Raw genomic sequence first — 20,074 nt, 5'->3', positions numbered from 1 at the left:
TTTCTTCCAGCAGGGTGAAAGCAGAAATCAGGCGTTTCAGGACCCTAATTCCCTGTTCACAGGTTTGCCAGAGGAAAGTTTCACTTTAAATCCCAGGAGGGAATTCTATGGGACGGCAACTTCCCTCTTTGTCTATAATCTTTGCTCACTTTTCCTCATGAAAAGAGGAGTGATTCACAAGATAACTAAGATTGAGAGATAGAACGATCTTGAATCTCTCTCTTTTGGAGCAGCCTATCCTCAAGTTGAAGACAATTTCTCCCTGTGGCATGCTTAATCGGCAAGGATCTGCCCCTGTACAGAGAAAGCCTGGAGATAAAGGTGAGGTCATTTAATCTTTGGGGAAAAAAGTAGCAAGAAGTCTGATTCTGTGCACAGGGCAACCCAAATTCTCCAATTCTACACTATTATTAATAAAACATATTCTGATCTCTGAGTGACTCGTGCATGTTTTGTTTTGTTTTGTTTTGTTTTGTTTCGTTAATTCAAGAAGTCAGAGAGGGAAATGATGAATTTTCATACCTCAAAACCCTGATAAATAATTCGCTTGGAACAAAAAAATTGAGTAAAATAAATAGGTGTAGCAGTTGTAAGAAGGTAGTACCCAAATAGCTGTGCCTACTGCTTTGAATAGAAATTTATGACCAGAAATATAAATAGGAAGAGTCAGTGGCTCTCTATTTACACATTATGTGTGGGAGCTGTTGAGGAACAAGTGACAGGGCTTACACCTAACAATGGCCTTCCATAGGAGTCTGGGAGACCTGGAATGTACCCAATGAGAAGTGCATACTTGAGAGGCAAAAGCAAATTAGTAACTGAAGAAGAAATCATGAGCTATTTTAACCTAGCAATCAGTGAAGTTAGTGAACCACAGTCTGTCACTGCTCAATGCAGATGATCAAGTACACAAAGTGTTAACAAGAAAGATGTGTCTTAGTTTTCCTGACTCCAGAGTGGTATCTCAGATTCATGCCTGATGGACAATGTAAACAGATGTAAATATTCAGAGACGCAGAAAATATTAGCAGGAGCTAAAATGACTTCTGCTTCAGAAACTGGAAGATTATAATGATATAAAGTGTGACCAGCCAAGCATGGAATCAAAGGAAAGAATTTCCAGGATCAGCAATATAACTGCTTGTGTTGTTTTACCTGAGACTGAGAGATCTATACTATCCTTATGGAGGAGGCACTGGTGGTTAAACAAGAATCATCCTAGTGATGATCATACAACAATTAACCACCTATGTGCCTAAATTAACCTGTAGCATACCAAAAGTTGTTCCAAATATTCTAAAATTATTCTCATTTCTAAATTTCCAAGCTAAATACTGTCATCATTAATTTAAAAACACCTGAACCAGGTGAATGTTCTGTGGTTATACAGTTGATGTCTAGCATAGAGTTCTCTTAGGGGAATTCATCAGGTGATGAGGAATAGGCTATCCTTAGAGAAGTTCACCCAGATCAATAGTCACACAAACACCCGTCACACTAACTGGCATTTGAAGACGGCTTGAGCCCAAACAGAAAAGTACCCAGTAAGTGAATTTAGCATAATTATATAAAGTCTCGTTAAATTTCAGATGGTCAATTCCATTTTCATTTTACTTTGCTCTTTCATATGACAGAACATAAATATTTATAAAGATAATGTCTATCAACTAGCCAAGGTCTGAAAATCCATTATTATGCTTGTGTTAATATTTCTATTTTACAGCCTAGTGATTTATTAATTTAGTGCTCATCCTTAAAAGTTTTTAGGGAATCCAGAGTGTATTTTGCCTTGGGAACAAAAACTCAATTTATCACTCGGTTTTAAGAAATATTTTGAGGTATACACTGTCTCTAATAAAAACAGAAATCTACATGTTGAATTTTCCTATACTAGAGAGATAATGTCCTACTCAGAAGACATCCTTTTAATTTACTCACCTTAATAGACTCCATAATGTAATATCTATATTTATGTCTATATGTACATGGACACTGTATACAAATCCATATGCACACTCACATCCTTATATGCAAAAAAAGAGTGATAGAAACCTAAGTGCATAATCAGTCAGATTAAATAAACTCCCAAGGAATACTATTGAAATTTTATTACTCACCATCAAATTCTGCTGGCCCAACACCTACTATAATTATTGACATTGGAAGTTTTGAAGCCTTCAAAGAGAACACAGTTAGTTCACAATTAAGAAACTGAATTGAGAAAACAACTAAGAATTAAGAAGAAAAAAATATCAGTTTTGATATTTTTCACAGATGTTCATTAAAATAGTTTTGAACATATTTAAAATTAATAGAGAATAATATACTTGATTCCACTCTTATCCTTTCTGAACTCTGTACATATGCTAATTCAGTGGGATGTTCTTCAGGAATAACCAGTCTTGGATAATATTTTTTTTAAAAAGTACTGAGCATCTGCTTTCACTTGCTATTCTCAGACAAAATATTCCTAAGCTGATTCTGGGTACCTTTGGTCTCTTTTTCCATGTTCTCTCTCCACTCAAAAATGTTTCAGTTGCTAAAAGGGAAAAAAAGGTACCATATTTGTGAAAAAGTAGTACTCTATTTCATTTATAGCTATGGTTAGGAAAAGCAATTTTCATAGTAAATGAATGAATACAAATGATAATTATAGAAAGTTATTATTAGTATGATAAAATAACTTTATGGTAAGAATATAAGATCCACCAACAGATAGGTGGAACAGTATAGCAACCACATCTTCAGCTGTGAAGGTCACTAAATTATGAATAACTGTTCCTCAGTGCATGTCCTGTTAGTTTAAACCTAAATTACTAAGTCCATATTTTAAAGAGCATGCTAATGCCACTGATCAGAACATAAGGAAATCAGGACAAATCCAACCCAGTGTGTCTAGTCAAAACCAAATAAACAAACAAGTAAATGTGCAAGATTCTATCTCTCTTCCTTTTTGTGTTTGGTTTTGCTAAGTGTATGTCTATAAACATTTGATTTTTTTTCCCACATGTAACATTTTTTTCTCACACAAACAGCTAATTATATTTTCCCTATGCTATTAATAATTATGAAGTATGATAAACAATTATTTCACACAGCCCATTTTTACTAATGTCTATTTTGTGTCAAACATTGCTAAACCTAAGTATAGAAAGGTAATTAAAAACAGATATAATTTTAGAAGTTGCAGTCTAGTAAATATAGATGTTATAAATTATAGTCTAATAAAGCAGACAATGAATCATAAATATAACACATAATTAGGAATAATGAGAAAAATGGATTTTGAATCAATGCTAGTCCTTATCCAGTTCTATAAATATAGAAATTAGCACAGTTCTTCTGTAACTATTACTGTAAATGTAAATGTTAAAGAAATATTCTGTACAAATTGTACAAACTATGTACAAGCAATCAAACTAATCAAGATAAACACAGTCATGCACATGAAGGTGATGCTATTATTTATTTTTATTTTAATTTTTTGGAAATAATTTTTTTACAACCCAATTATTCACACCTCTTAGTTTGGTCCTTATGGATGAATGCTACAAATGTGTGTGAGTTTTCTGGATAATGCAATTGGCTGCAAAGGCATGGGCATTTTGTTTCACTCTTAAGTCAACTAAGTAGACTCTAGTTAGTCAACCTAAGTAGCACCATGCATTCAGTTAGCCAGCCCAAGACTGAATGACTCCTACTTACATTAACTATGGACTGCTTAGTTTGAGCCATATCTGAGATAATGCCGTCTGTCACAATCAGTAGCACAAAATACTGGGAGCCATCCTTTACAGAAGAAGCATATCTGAAAGGCAAAGAAAGGGTAAAGAATACCACAAAATTAAACATTTCCTCTCGACATGATAGTTGCTAAATATAACTTGGAATAGCCAACAAACATTTTAATCTCAAGAAAATATTTAAACATATCTTAGGAGCCTATATGTGAAAACTCTCAAATATGCATTTTTTTCTGAAATAGCACACTAGAATAACAGCAACATTACTGCATGCTGGCACAAAGAAATGCCTGGCTGCCTTAGAAATTCATTCACTAATAAAAGGTGAGCTGGATGGTATGTTAGCACAGAGGAATGGCTACAGCTTTTGGACATAGACATCTGGCTAAGCAACATATTATGTGTATGATCTTCAGTATAACATTACGTAAGCTACCTGAACTTTATTTTCTCGTCTTTAAAATCAAGATAATGCAACTTTGTATTGTTAATAAAGAAATTTCACGTATGGTAGTAAATATTTATACAGTTATGTAACTGGTAGATTTTATATATGGTAGATTATATAAGTGATTATGATTTTTGTTTTGGAACCATATAGCAGTGATGATTGCCCAACATTGTGAATATGCTGAATGTCACTGAACTGTAAACTTTAAAATGGTTGGTTTTATGTCATGTGAATTTCACCTTAATAAAAAAAATGCAACAGAAGAAACACTTTTTGACATAGCTATAGTTCCAGTTCTTAATACGTGTTAAATTGGTGAAAGATGGGAAAGAAAATTATAGCAAACAAAGACAAAAATTAGGTATGTAATAAGAACATGTTCTAGTACTGAATTCTCACCAAATAATACTCAGACATTTAGATGAGAATTTTATGACTATATTTTATCTCTTTTTTTCTATTGTGTTCTACCATTATGGGTATCTAGATTATATTCTCAGTAGAATGACTTTTATGATTTTTAGTACATAACTAGTATGCCGGTCATATCTAGTAATGAGCAAGCACTGTGGTGTTTGTAGGAGATAAATAGTTAACAAGAAGACTTTGGTCTACTTTTGTAAAAAATCATCAAGTAAATCACAGAAAAATTGGTTTCAAGAAACTTCTATTGATTACCAATGAAAATCTTTCAGTACCTGATGGACTCTAAATAATAAATTTTTAACAGTTTGGGGAAAAACCAATATCATAATATGACAGGGAAAAACATTTCTTGTAAAGCAGAATTTATAACTATATGAACAAGAAAATATTTACAACTTTGCCACAGACAAGAGAAACTAATAATTGCTCGTGCTGTTAATAAAATGATTGGTAATTTTATAGACTGATGAAGAGAATACAGCAAGTGATATGTTCATACACTGAGGATCCAGTTAAAAATAGCATTGAACTTGTTCTACAACATATAGTCAAAAATGCTCTCACAATGTTGAACAACTGATCTTCGACACTAAGGAATTTGTATTAATTTGATGGTAACATAGCAATGAAAAAATCCAAAGCAGGTATGAACTTACTCTCCTATTTTATGCTTAATTTTTTTTTCTTAAGAAAAGATGTAGGATAATCTTCCTCAGGAATTCATTTTTTAATTTTTAAATACCCATTATTTTTAAAAAGCATTTTTTACTGACTATGCTTCAAAAACATAAGGATTATATTTCATGTGATTAACAGGAGGTTATAAATAGTGAGAAAAACTTCTATGAGTACAACTCTATGGCTTTTATGATTTTCATACCAAATGATGTGTTGAAAATTGTGAGAAGATGGAAAGTTGAGCATTATTCAATCTTATGGCTATCACTTCAAGTGGCTTAACTGATCTGTTTTCTGGAGGGGGGGATGTTTATTTTTTAAAATTAATTTTTATAGGAGTAGAGTTGATTTACAATGCTGTGTTAGTTTCTGCTGTACAACAAAGTGAATCAATTATATATATATATATATATATATATATATATCCATTCTTTTTTAGATTCTTTTCCCATGTAGGCCATTACACACTATTGTGTCGAGTCCCCTGTGCTATACAGTAGATTCTTTTTTTTCTTTATTAATTAATTAATTTTTACTTTTGGATGCCTTGGGTCTTTGTTGCTGTGCTTGGGCTTTTCTCTAGTTGCAGTGAGCAGGGGCTACTCTTCATTGCAGTGTGCAGCCTTCTCATTGGGTGGCTTCTCTTGCTGCAGAGCATGGACTCTAGGCGTGTGGGCTTCAGTAGTTGTAGCACTCAGGCTCAGTAGTTGTGGCTCATGGGCTCTAGAGCGCAGGCTCAGTAGCTGTGGTGCATGGGCTTAGCTGTTCCGCGGCATGTGGGATCTTCCAAGACCAGGGCTCGAACCTGTGTCCCCTGCACTGGCAGGTGGATTCTTAACCACTGTGTCACCAGGGAAGTTCCTACAGTAGCTTCTTATTAGTTATATATTTTATATATAGTAGTGTGTATGTGTCAACCCCAATCTCACAATTTTTTCTCTCCCTCACCTTTCCCCCTTGGTAACCGTAAGTTTACTTTCTACATCTGTGACTCTATTTCTGCTTTGTAAATAAGTCCATTTGTACTATTTTTTTTAGATGAAACTTATAAGAAATATCATATATTTGTTTTTCTCTGCCTGACTTACTTCACTCAGAATGACAATCTCTAGGTCCATCCATGTTGTTGCCAATAGCATTATTTCATTCTTTTTTACAGCTGAGTAATATTCCATTGCATATATGTTCCACATCTTCTTTCTCCATTCTTCCATCGATGGACATTTAGGTTGCTTCCATGTCTTGGTTATTGTAAATAGTGCTGCAATAAACATTGGGTTGCATGTATCTTTTTGAATTATGGTTTTCTTGGGATATATGCCCAGGAGTGGGATTGCTGGATCATAAGGTAACTCTATTTTTAGTTTTTTAAGGAATCTCTATAGTGTTCTCCAAAGTGGCTGTACCAATTTACATTCTCATCAACAATGTAGGAGGGTTCCCATTTCTCCACACCTTCTCCAGCATTTATTGTTTGTAGATTTTTTTGGATGATGGCCATTCTGAATGGTGTCAAGTGATACCTCATTGTAGTCTGATTTGCATTTCTCTAATAGTGATGTTGAGCATTTTTTCATGTGCTTTTTGGCCATCTGTATGTCTTTACAGAAATGTCTTTTGAGATCTTGTGCCCATTTTTTGATTGGGTTTTTTTTTTTTTTTTTTTTTTTTTTCTGCAGTACGTGGGCCTCTCACTGCTGTGGCCTCTCCCGTTGTGGAGCACAGGCTCCAGACGCGCAGGCTCAGCGACCATGGCTCACGGGCCCAGCCGCTCCGTGGCATGTGGGATCTTCCCAAACTGGGACATAAACCCGTGTCCTCTGCATCGGCAGGCAGACTCTCAACCACTGCGCCACCAGGGAAGCCCGGGTTGTTTGTTTTTTGATATTGAGCTGCATGAGCTATTTATATATTTTGCTGATTAATCCCTGGTCGGTCACTTCATTTGCAAATGTTGTGCTGGCCAAAAAGTTCATTTGGGTTTTTCCATAAGGTATTTTCTCCCTATCTGTGGGTTGTCTTTTCATTTTGGTTATGGTTTCCATTGCTGTGCAAAAGCTTTTAAGTTTAATTAGGTCCCATTTGTTTATTTTTATTTTTCTTTTCATTACCCTAGGAGGTGGGTCAAAAAGATCTTGCTGCAATTTATTTCAAAGTTTGTTCTACATATGTTTTCCTCTAAGAATTACAGTATTTGGTCTTACATTTAGGTCTTTAATCCATCTTGAGTTTCTTTTTCTGTATGGTGTTAGAGAATATTCTAATTTCATTGGTTTACATGTAGCTGTCCAGTTTTCCCAGCACCACTTACTGAAGAGGCTGTCTTTCTCCATTGTATATTCTTGCCTCTTTTGTCACAGATTAGGTGACATAGGTGCGTGGGTTTATCTCTGGACTTCCTATCCTGTTCCATTGATCTATATTTCTGTTTTGTGGCAGAACCACACTCTTTTGATTACTGTAGCTTTGTAGTATAGTCTGAAGTCAGGGAGCCTGATTCTTCCAGCTCCGTTTTTCTTTCTCAAGATTGCTTTGGCAATTTGGGGTCTTTTGTGTTTCAATACAAATTGTAATTTTTTTGTTCTAATTCTGAAAAATGCTATTGGTAATTTGGTAGGGATTGCAATAAATCTGTAGACTGCCTTGGGTAGTATAGTCATGTTGACAATATTGATTCTTCCAATCCAAGAACATGGTATATCTCTCCATCTGCTTGTGTGATCTTTGATTTCTTTCATCAGTATCTTATAGTTTTCTGAGTACAGGCCTTTTGCTTCCTTAGGTTTATTCCCAGGTATTTTATCCTTTTTGATGGGATGATAAATGGGATTGCTTCCTTAATTTCTCTTTCTAATCATTCTTTGTTAGTGTATAGGAATGCAAGAGATTTCTGTGTATTAATTTTGTATCCTGTAACTTTACCACACTCATTGATAAGCTCTAGTAATGTTTTGGTAGCATCTTTAGGATTTTCTATGTATAGTATCATGTCATCTGAAAACAGTGATGGTTTTACTTTTTCTTTTCCAATTTGGATTTCTTGTATTTCTTTTTCTTCTCTGGTTGCCTTGGCTAGGGTCTCCTAAACTATGTTGAATAAAAGTGACAAGATGGACATCCTTATCTTGTTCCTTATCTTAGAGGAAATGCTTTCAGTTTTTTACCATTGAGAATAATGTTTGCTGTGGGTTTGTCATATATGGACTTAATTATCTTGAGTTACCTTCCCTCTATGCCCACTTTCTGGAGTGTTTTCATCATAAATGGGTGTTAAATTTTGTTGAAAGCTTTTTCTGCATCTACTGAGATGATCATATGAATTTTATTCTTCAGTTTGTTAATGTGGTGTATCACATTATTTGTGTTTATTGAAGAATCTTTGCATCTCTGGATAAATCCCACCTAGTCATAGTGCATGACTGTTTTAATGTGTTGTTTGATTTGGCTTGCTAGTACTTTGTTGAGGATTTCTGTGTCTATGTTCATCAGTGATATTTGAGCCTGTAATATTCTTTTTTGTGATACCTTTGGTTTTGTATCAGGTCGATGGTGGCCATGTATAATGAGCTTGTGAGTGTTCCTTCCTCTGCAATTTTTAGAAATGTTTCAGAAGGATAGGTGTTAACTCTTTTCTAAATGTGTGACAGAATTCACCTGTGAAGCCATCTGGTCCTAGACTTTTGTTTGTTGGAAGTTTTTAAAGCACAATTTCAATTTCCATATTTGTGATTGGTGTGTTTATATTTTCTATTTCTTCCTGATTCAGTCTTGGCAGGTTGTGCATTTCTAAGAATTCATCCATTTCTCCTAGGTTGTCTATTTTATTGGCATAGAGTTGCTTGTAGTAGTTTCTTATGATCCTTTGTATTTCTGTGGTGTCCATTGCAACTTCTCCTTTTTCATTTCTAATTTTATGGTTGTGAGTCCTCTCCCTTTTTCTTGATGCGTCTGGCTAAAGTTTTATCAATTTTGTTTATCTTCTCAAAGAACCAGCTTTTAGTTTCATTTATCTTTGCTATTGTTTTCTCCATCTCTATTTATTTCTGTTCTTTATAATTTCTTTTCTTCTGCTAACTTTAGGTTTTGTTCATTCCTCTTGTTGCTTTATGTGTAAGGATAGGTTGTTAATTTGAGATTTTTCTTGTTTCCTGAGGTAAGATTGTATTGCTATAAACTTCCAAGAACTGCTTTTGCCAAGTCCCATACATTTTGTATCATCATGTTTTCATCATCAATTTTCCCTAGGTATTTTTTGATTTCCTCTTTGATTTCTTCAGTAATCCATTGGTTGTTTAGTAACATATTGTTTAGCCTTCAAGTGTTTGTGTTTTTTACCTTTTTTCCCTGTAGTTGATTTCTACTCTCATAGTGTTGTGGTCAGAAAAATGCTTTATGATTCTGATTTTTTAAATTTACCAAGGCTTGCTTTGTGGCCCAAGATGTGTTCTTTCTTGGAGAATGTTCCATGTGCACTTGAGAAGAAAGTATATTCTGCTGCTTTAGGATGGAATGTCATATAGATATCAATTAAGTCTACCTGGTCTAATGTGTCATTTAAGGATTGGGTTTCCTTATTAATTTCCTGTCTGGATAATCTGTCCATTGGTGTAAGTGGGGTGTTAAAGTCCTCCACTATTATTATGTTACTGTTGATTTCCCCTTTTATGGATGTTAGCATTTGCCCTATATATTGAGGTGCTCCTATGTTGGGTGCATATATATTTACAATTGCTATATCTACTTCTTGGATTGATCCCTTGATCATTATGTAGTGTCCTTCCTTGTCTCTTGTAACAGTATTTTAAAGTTTATTTTGTCTGATATGAGTATTGCTACTCCAGCTTTGATTTCTATTTTCATGGAAAATCTTTTTCCATCCTCTCACTTTCAGTCTTTATGTGTCCCTAGGTCTAAAGTGGGTCTCTTGTAGAAAGCATAATATGGGTCTTGTTTGTATATCTATTCAACCAATCTATGTCTTTTTGTTAGAGCATTTAATCCATTTACATTTAAGGTATTTATCAATATGTATGTTCCTATTGCCATTTTCTTACTTGTTTTGGATTTGTTTTTGTAGGTCTTTTTTCTTATCTTCCTCTTTTGTTCTCTTCTCTTGTGGCTTTATGACCATTTTTACTGTTGTGTTTGGAATGCTTTCTCTTTTTTGTGTGTGTCTCTTGTAGTTTTTTAGTTTACTGATCCCATGAAGTTTGGATATAGCAATCTGTATAGGTACAAGTTTGTTTTAAGATGCTGGTGTCTTTCCCACCTAGAGAAGTTCATTTAGCATTTGTTGTAAAGCTGGTTTGGTGGTTCTGAATTCTCTTAGCTTTTGCTTGTCTGTAAAGCTTTTGATTTCTCCATCAAATCAGCTCAGTGGTTTGTGGCCACCTGGAGGGGTGGGATAGGGAGGGTGGGAGGGAGGGAGATGCAAAAGGGAAGAGATATGGGAACATATGTATATGTATAACTGATTTATTTTGTTATAAAGCAGAAACTAACACACCATTGTAAAGCAATTATACTCCAATAAATATGTTTAAAAAAATCTAAATGAGAGAATTTTTGTGTAGAGCATTCTTGGTTGTAGGTTTTTCCTTTTCATCACTTGAAGTATATTGTGCCACTCCTTTCTGGCCTGCAGAATTTCTGCTGAAAAACCTGTTGATAACCTAATGGGGATTCCCTTGTATGTTATTTGCTGCTTTTCCCTTGTTGTTTTCAATATTTTTTCTTTGTCTTTAATTTTTGTTAGTTTGATTAATATGTGTCTCAGCATGTTCTTTCTTGGGTTCATCCTCTCTGGGACTCTCTATGCTTCCTGGACTTGAGTAAGTGTTTCTCATGTTAGGGAATTTTTCGGCCATAATATCTTCAAATATATTCTCAGGCCCTTTCTCTTTCTTTTCTCATGGAACCTCTATAATGTGAATGTTGGCATGTTTAATATTGTCCCAGAAGTGTCTGACACTGTCCTCATTTCATTCTTTTTTTCTTAAAAAAATTTTTTTAGATTGAAGTATATTTGATTTACAATGTTGTGCCAATCTCTGCTGTACAACAAAGTGACTCAGTTATACATATATATATATATATATATATATATATATTTAATATTCTTTTCTATTATGGTTTATCACAGGATATTGAATATATCCTGTGCTATACATTAGGACCTTGTTGTTTATACATTCTTTTTTCTTTATTCCGTTCTGTGGCAGTGATTTCCATCACTCTGTCTTCCAGCTCACTTATTCGTTGTTCTCCTACATTTATTCTTATACTGATTCTTTCTAGTGTATTTCAGTTACTGTATTGTTCATCTCTGTCCTTTAAATCACACTCCTTCTTGAACATTTCTTGCATTATCTCGATCTGTGCCTCCATTCTTTTTCTGAGATCTTGCATAATCTTTACTATCATTACTATTAATCCTTTTTCAGGTAGATTGTCTATCTCCTCTTCACTTAGTTGTTCTTGTGGGTTTCTATCTTTTTCCTTCATTTGCACCAATTTCTCTGTCATCTCATTTCATCTAACTTACTGTGTTTGTGGTCTCCTTTCCACAGGCTGCAGGATAATAGTTCCTCTTGCTTCTGGTGTCTGCCCTTTGGTGGGTGAGGTTGGTCCAGGGACTTTTGCAGGCTTCTTGGTGGGATGGACTGGTGTCTGCCCTCTGGTGGGTGGAGCTGGGGCCATGTCAAAGGGTGTGTTTTGAGGTGGCTGTGAGCTCAGTACAACTTTAGGTAGCCTGTCTTCTGTTGGATGAGGCTGGCTTCCTCCTATCTTGTTGGTTGTTTGGCCTGAGGCTTTCCAGCTCTGGAACTTGCAGGTTGTTGGGAGGGGTTGTGACTTGGTGCTGAAATTTTGGCCTACGGGAGAGCTCACTCTGATCAATATTCCCTGGGGCTTCTGCCACCAGTGTCCTTGCCCTCATAGTGAGCTATAGTCAACACTTTGCACCCCAGGATACCCTCCAAGACCCCTAAGTAGGGGTAGCCCAGGTTCCTATGGAGGTAATTTGTGCTGGGTCCCAGTCCATGTGAGACCTTTGTACACTCTCAAGATTGGAGTCTCTGTTTCCCCCAGCCCTGTAGAGCTCTTGCACTCAAGCCCCACTGGCTCTCAAGTCCAAATGTTCTGGGGGTTCTTCCTCTCGATTCAAGACCCTCAGACTCTCTTGGGAGGGTTATTTTTATGTGGGAACATCCCTGTGTAGCCTGTGCAGGTTTAATATTTTTTGGTGCAAGCATTGTTTTTAGTATAGATGACTGCCACCTTTTCCCTCAGTGTATGCTGGCCATTATCCCCTTGATAGAAGGTGTGACTGATGTGGTGATCAGAGCCTGCACTGGATATTGAGCAGGGCCTCCCTTTTGCTCTGTGGTTGTCACTGCTCTGTTAGAGGTGGGGTTTGCTCCACAGTTGTTGGAGTAGAGGCCCTAAGATCTGTTTCTTAGCTGTGTTTCTGATCTGCAGTGTGAGGTAGGTAGGATTGGATCACTCCCACTGGGAGGAAAGCCACTGAATATTCCTCCTCTGGAGTTATTCACCTGTGGGTGTGCTGTCATGTCACTTTTCACCCATTGTGCAAGTTCTCAGATTACACTGTTGTTGGCACTGCTCTCGGCCTTTCCTTAACTGTGGGTATGCCTACAATTGGCCCTGGTGTCTTTCAGATGTTTTCACCAGGCCATCAGTGTAGGTCCACTGAAGTCAGGTCCCAGGATTGCAGTAATCATGGGTCTGGACACCCTGTGGTCAGCTCAGACTCTAGGCTGGTGCAACCCTGGCATGTATGTTCCCACAAAGTCTACAGCTGCTAAAGTTAGACCCGTCTTTGCTGTGGGAGCACTTGTTGTCCATTCAGATGTTCTGTAGGCACTGAGTTTACAAAGACAGTTACGGGGGTGTCAATTCACAGCTTTCACAGCTGCCAGGAGAGATTTCAGCTTTTCTTCCTTAATTGCATGGCCCCTGGGGCTTAGCTGTGGTTTCAGGGCCACCTATCTGTGCGGGCCACTCACAGGTTTCTGCTCCTGAGGCTTCCCGGAGCACATGAGTCCACCCGGTGAAGAGAGGGTACAGAGGAGGCAGAAGATGGGGTTGTGGGAACCCATGTGGGAATGGGTCATGCAGGGGAGCCAGCAGCCATGGGAGTGAGAGAGCCAGCTGGTGGCCTCGGGTATGAGAGAGCTGGCTCTGGTGGGAACAGGGTATGCTGGGGTGGGTATGCTAGGGTATGGTGGCCAACAGTGCAAGAGAGTCAACCCTGGCAGGAGCCCTTCCTAGTGCCTGGGGAGGTAGGGGCCGGCATGTGGGAAGAGAGGATGCAATGGTAGCCCCACTCCTTTTGTGTCATTCAACAATGGCACTTCACTTATATTGCGGTCTGGGTTTCCTTTACAAGCATTCCCAGTTGTGGATTTCCTCACTCCCATCCCCTCAGGCTGTCTCGTTGCAGCCAACAACATTCTTCTCCCCAGATTTGCTCTCCAAATCCCAAGTTCCAGTACCCAGCCCCCTTCTGCACTGGTGGATGCACGTCTCAGCCTGGGGCATGCAGGGCTGTGGCACAGACTATCTGTGTAGGTCTCACTGTGTCCTGCTTGTCACAGACTGGCTGCTGCACTTTTCTCTGGTAGTCCCCAAAGCTTCCCTTCTGTTCCAACTGATCTCCCCACCAGTGAGGGGGCTTCCCTGGATGCAGGAACCTCTCCTCTCCTTCAGCTCCCTGCCCAGGGCTGCAGGTCCCTTTCCACTTCCTCTCCTCTTCCTTTTCTCTTCTTTCGTCCTACCCAGTTACATGGGGATCTTTCTTGTCCTTTTAGGTGTCTGAGGTACTCTGCTAGTGTTCATGTGGTGCTCCATGAGAACTGTTCCATTTTTAGATGTATTCTTGATGTATTTGTGAGGAGAGATGGACTCCATGTCCTCCTACTTCTACACCATGTTGGCAGAGTCAGAATGGGGCCCCAGGTTCAGCTCCAGAAGCCCACTTTGTTGCAAGTAAGCCTTCAGCCTCTTCAATGGCCTCTGGGGCAAGGCACTGCTCCACTGTGCAAGTGGGGAAAGAAGTGAGTCTTCCACCTGGGGGCATTTACTTTTTATTTCTCTTTCAACACTTCTTGTTACCTCTGGAGAAAGCCTCAGTTGTTGTTACTATGTCTTTTCCCCCACAGCTTTATTGAGGTATAATTGGTATACAAAAAAACTGCACATAATTAATATAAGCAATTTGCTGTGTTTCAACATATCCAACATATCCATATCCATCCAAGGTAATAAACATATCCATTAGCCCCATTTCCCTGTGTCCCTTTCTGTGTGTGTGTGTGTGTGTGTGTGTGTGTGTGATTCAATCACCTTATTTGTTATTGTTCTGTGCAGGCTTTCTATGTCTTCCTGATTCATTCTTGGTAGGTTGTAACTTTCTAGGAGTTTATTCATTTATTCTAAGTGGTCCAATTTGTTGGAGTCCAATTGTTTATAATAGCCCCTTATAATATTTTTTACTTCTGTGACTTCAGTTGTAATGTCTGCTCTTTCATTTCTGATTTTATTTACTTGAGTCATTTTTCTGCTTAGTCTAGCTAAAGGTTTGTAGATTTTATTTATCTTTTAAAAAAAAATCAACTCTTAGTTTTGTCAGTTTCTTTCTATTGTATTCAAAGTCTCTATTCCATTTATTTCTGCTCTAATTTTTATTTAATTTTAATTATTATTTCCTTCCTTCCATTAACTTTTGCTTAGCTTGTTGTTCTTTTCCTAGTTCCCTGAGGTATAAACCTAGGTCGGGGCTTCCCTGGTGGCGCAGTGCTTGAGAGTCTGCCTGCCGATGCAGGAGACGCGGGTTCGTGCCCCGTTTCGGGAGGATCCCACATGCCGCGGAGCGGCCGGGCCCGTGAGCCATGGCCACTGAGCCTGCACATCCGGAGCCTGTGCTCCGCAAATGGGAGAGGCCACAACAGTGAGAGGCCCGCATAACGCAAGAAAAAAAAAAATAAATAAAAATAAACCTAGGTCATTTGAGATTTTTCTTCTTTTTAAAAATGTTGTTTTATCATTATAATTTTCCCTCTTAGTACTGATCACACCCCCAAAAAATAGTACAGTAGTTTACAGTATACCATAACTTTTGGTATATTGTGCTTTCATTTTTCTCATGATATTTTCTAATTTCCTTTTTTATTTCTTTGACCCAATGATCACTCAAAAGTGCATTAATTTCCATTTGTTTGTGAGTTTTGTGATTTATGTTATTGATTTTTTCCCCATTGTGTTCAGAAAAGATACTCAGAATGATGTCAATCTTCTTACATTTAATGAGACTTGTTTTGTGACTCAGCATGTGATCTATCCTAGAGAATGTTCCATGTATGCTTGAAAAGAATATGTATTCTGTTGCTATTAAATGGAATCTTCTGTATATGTCAATTAGGTTCCATTTGGTCTAGACCATTACTCAAATTTGCTGTTTCCTTATTTATTTTTGGCCTGGGTGATCTATTCATTATTGAAAGTGGGTAGTGAAGCCTTCTAATACTATTGTATTGATGTCTATTTCTCCCTTCAGATATGTCAGTTAAAAAAATATGCTTAAGTTCTTTGATGCTTGGTCTATACATATTTATAATTATTATGTCATCCTGTTGTATTGACCCTTTAAAATTTTTGCTCTTTTTAATAAAAATTGTATTTAAGGTGTACAACATGATGATTTGATATACATATACACAGTGAAATAATTACTACAGTCAAGCATGATAACATATCATGATGTCACAGGTACCATATTTTTTGAGGTGTGATCAGTGCACTTGAAATTTACCCTTTTAGCAAATTTCCAGCATTCAGTGCAGTATTTATTATAGTCATCATACAATATATGAGATCTCTACACATATTCATCCTATGTAATGCAACTTTGTACCCTGTGACCAATAATATCTCCCCATTTCCTTTACCTCTCCACCTCTGTTAACCTCTGTTCTAAAACTCTGCTTCTATGTATTCAGTATTAAAAATTCTACATATAAGTGAGATGATGTAGTTTTTTTCTTTCTGTGTCTGGCTTATTTCACCTAGCATAACATCCTTCAGGTTCATCAATGTTGTAAATGACAAGCTAAAAATTATATATATAATTATATAAAATGATATATGTCACATAAATTAGCCCTTTTATTATGTAATGACCTTTGTCTGTTGTGACTTTTTTTTTTGCGGTGTGCGGGCCTCTCTCTGTTGTGGCCTCTCCTGTTGTGGAGCACAGGCTCCAGACGTGCAGGCTCAGCGGCCATGGTTCACGGGCCTAGCTGCTCCGTGGCATGTAGGATCTTCCTGGACTGGGGCACAAACCCATGTCCCCTGAATCAGCAGGCAGACTCTCAACCACTGCGCCACCAGGGAAGCCCTGTTGTGACATTTTTAACTTAACGTTTATTTTGTCTAGGTATAGCTGCCCTTGCCTTCTCTCTTTTGGTTACCATTTTCATGGAGTATCTTTCTATCTATTCCTTCATTTTCAACCTATGTATGTCCTTAATTCAAAGTTGAGTCTCTCATAGACAGCATAAAATTGGGTCTTTTTAAAAAAAAATCTATTCACCTACTTTATGGCTTTTGATTGATGAATTTAATCCACTTCTATTTTGGTTTTCTTTTGATTCACTATAAAATATACCTAACAGAGGGGAGATATACTCAACCATCAAGAGAGTTAAAGATAGAGCCTGAAGCAGATACGGTAAACTTGGATTTTCTTTGAAGTTTGTTGTTTTATCTTAAAAATTCATAGAAATTTTGTATTTTACTTTATAATAAATGTGTGCTTGTATTAATGTTTTATGTCTTAATTTTGAGGAAAATTAATGGTGTAAAAAAAATCATAAGTGTATTGTGTGACTCTCACTCCTGCTAGATACACTAATTTGAAAATACAATGTACTTTATATAAGAACTATTCAATCCATTTTAGTCTTGTCACCATCAGTAACATAGAATAATCCTTTAAAACTATTATCTTGGAGACCTTCAAGATGGCGGAGGAGTAAGATGTGGAGATCACCTTCCCCCTCACAAATACATCAGAAATACATATACATGTGGAACAACTCCTACGCAACACTTATTGAATGCCAGCAGAAGACCTAAGACTTCCCCAAAGGCAAGAAACTCCCCATGTACCTGGGTATGGCAAAAGAAAAAGAAAAAACAGAGACAAAACAATAGGGAGAGGACCTGCACCTCTGCGAGGGAGCTGTGAAGGAGGAAAAGTTTCCACACATTAAGAAGCCCCTTCACTGGTGGAGATGGGGGGTGGCAGTGGGGGAAGCTTTGGAGCCATGCAGGAGAGCACAGCAACAGGGTGCAGAGGGCAAAGCAGAGAGACTCCCACAGAGAGGATCAGTGCTGACCAGCACTCAACTGCCTGAGAGGCTCGACTGCTCACCTGCCAGTGTGGGTGGGGGCTGGGAGCTGAGGCTCAGGCTTCAGAGGTCAGACCCAGGGAAATAACAGGGGTTGGCTGCACAAACAGTGTCTGAAGGGGGCTAGTGCACCACAGCTAGTCGGGAGGGAGTGCGGGAAAAAGTCTGGAACTGCCTGAGAGGCAAGAGACCATTGTTTTGGGGTGTCTGAGGAGCATTGTCTAAACGAGCTGCAAAGACGGTCATGAGCCATGGCTATCAGCATGGACACCAGAGACTGGCAAGAAAGTCTAAGGCTGCTGCTGCAGCCACCAAGAAGCCTGTGCTCAAGCACAGGTCACTATCCACACCTCCCCTCCTGGTAGCCTCTGCAGTCCACCACTGCCAGGGTCCCGTTATCCAGGGACAACTTCCCTGGGAGAACACACAGCACGCCTCAGGCTGTTGCAATGTTATGATGGCCCCTGCAGCTGCAGGGTTGCCCCGCATTCTGTATCCCTCCCTCCCCCTGGACTGAGTGAGCCAGAGCCCCCGAATCAGCTGCTACTCTAACCCTGTCCTGACTGAGCAAACAACAGGCACACTCAGGGGACCTACATGCAGAGGCAGGATTAACTCCAAAGCTGAACCCCAGGAGCTGTGCAGACAAAGCAGCGAAAGGGAAATTTCTCCCAGCAGCCTCAGGAGCAGGCAATAAAGACTCCACAATCAACTTGATGTACCCTGCATCTCTGGAATACCTAAAGAGACAACAAATCATCCCAAAATTTAAGCAGTGGACTTTGGGAGGAACTGTAGACTTGGGGTTTACATTCTGCATCTAATATGTTTCTGGTTTTATGTTTATCTTAGTTTAGTATTTAGAATTTATTATCATTGGTATATTTGTTTATTGATTTTGTTGCTCTCTTCCTTTTTCTATATATATATATATATATATTTTTTTTTTCTTATCATCTTTTTGTGAGTGTGTATGTGTATGCCTATTTGTGTGATATTGTCTGTATAGTTTTGTCTTTACCATTTGTACTAGGGTTTTGTCTGTCCTTTTTTTTTTCTTTTATTACTTTATAAATTTTTTGTAATAATTAAAAACTTTTTGTTTTAACAATATTTTATTTTTTATTTTATTTTATTCTATTCTATGTTCTTTTCTTTTCTTTCTTTCTTTCTTTCTCCCTTTTCATCTGAGCCATGTGACTGGGTATTGGTGCTCCAGCTGGGAGTCACGCCTGTGCCTCTGAGGTGGGAAAGCCGAGTTCAGGACATTGGTCCACCAGAGACCTACCGGCTTCACATAATATCAAATGTTGAAAGCTCTCCCAGAGATATCCAGCTCGATGCTAAGATCCAGCTCCACTCAACGATCAGCAAGCTACAGTGCTAAACACCCTAGGCCAAACAACTAGCAAGACAGAAACACAACCTCACCCATTAGCAGAGAGGCCACCCATTACCAGAGAGGCTGCCTAAAATCATAATAAGGTCACAGACACCCCAAAACACACCACCAGACGTAGACATGCCCACCAGAAAGACAAGATCCAACATCATCCACTAGAACACAGGCCCTAGGCCCCTCCACCAGGAAGCCCACACAACCCCCTGAAGCAACCTTAGGCACTGGGGGAAGACACCAAAAACAACGGCAACTACAAACTTACAGCCAGTAAGTTAAGCAAAATGAGAAGACAGAAACACACAGCAGTTGTAGGAGCAAGGTAAAATCCCACCAGACGAAACAAGTGAAGAGGAAATAGGCAGTCTACCTGAAAAATAATTCAGAGTAATGATAGTAAAGATGATCCAAAATCTTGAAAATAGAACAGAAAAAATACAATAAACGTTTAACAAGGACTTAGAAGAACTAAAGAGCAAACAATGATGAACAACACAATAAATGAAATTAAAAATTCTCTAGAAGGAAACAAAAGCAGAAGAACTGAGGCAGAAGAATGGATAAATGACTTGGAAGATAAAATAGTGGAAATAACTTCTATAGAGCAGATAACAAAAAAGAATGAAAAGACCTGAGGACAGGCTTAGAGACTTCTGGGACAACATTAAACGCACCAAGATTCAAATTATAGGGGTCTCAGAAGCAGAAGAGAAAAAGAAAGGGACTGAGAAGATATTTGAAGAGATTATAGTTGAAAACTTCCTTAATATGGGAAAGGAAATAGTCAATCAAGTCCAGGAAGCACAGAGAGCCACATTCAGGATAAAATCAAGGAGAAACAAACCAAGACACATGTTAATCAAACTATCAAAAACTAAATACAAAGAAAAAATATTAAAAGTGGCAAGGAGAAAGCAACAAATAATATATAAGGGAATCCCCATAA

At 38.0% G+C, this 20,074-nt stretch overlaps 1 protein-coding gene across 1 annotated transcript in view; it reads right to left on the bottom strand.

Annotated features, from left to right (window-relative positions):
• CPNE8 (copine 8) overlaps nucleotides 1-20,074 on the bottom strand; it is a 302,127-nt gene that overhangs the window by 11,539 nt on the left and 270,514 nt on the right. Inside the window, exons 16-17 of the mRNA XM_007459917.1 lie at nucleotides 3,706-3,808; nucleotides 2,118-2,175 (exon numbers count right to left, since the gene is read on the bottom strand). Coding sequence (XP_007459979.1) covers nucleotides 2,118-2,175; nucleotides 3,706-3,808 — 161 coding nt within the window. The remainder of the gene's footprint in view (nucleotides 1-2,117; nucleotides 2,176-3,705; nucleotides 3,809-20,074) is intronic.

Source organism: Lipotes vexillifer, unplaced genomic scaffold (genome assembly GCF_000442215.2).
Source record: "Lipotes vexillifer unplaced genomic scaffold, Lipotes_vexillifer_v1.1 scaffold2018, whole genome shotgun sequence".
Taxonomy (NCBI): Eukaryota; Metazoa; Chordata; class Mammalia; order Artiodactyla; family Lipotidae; genus Lipotes; species Lipotes vexillifer.
The sequence above is the reverse complement of the archived record's forward strand: the minus strand, read 5'-3'. Positions and strand labels throughout refer to the sequence as shown.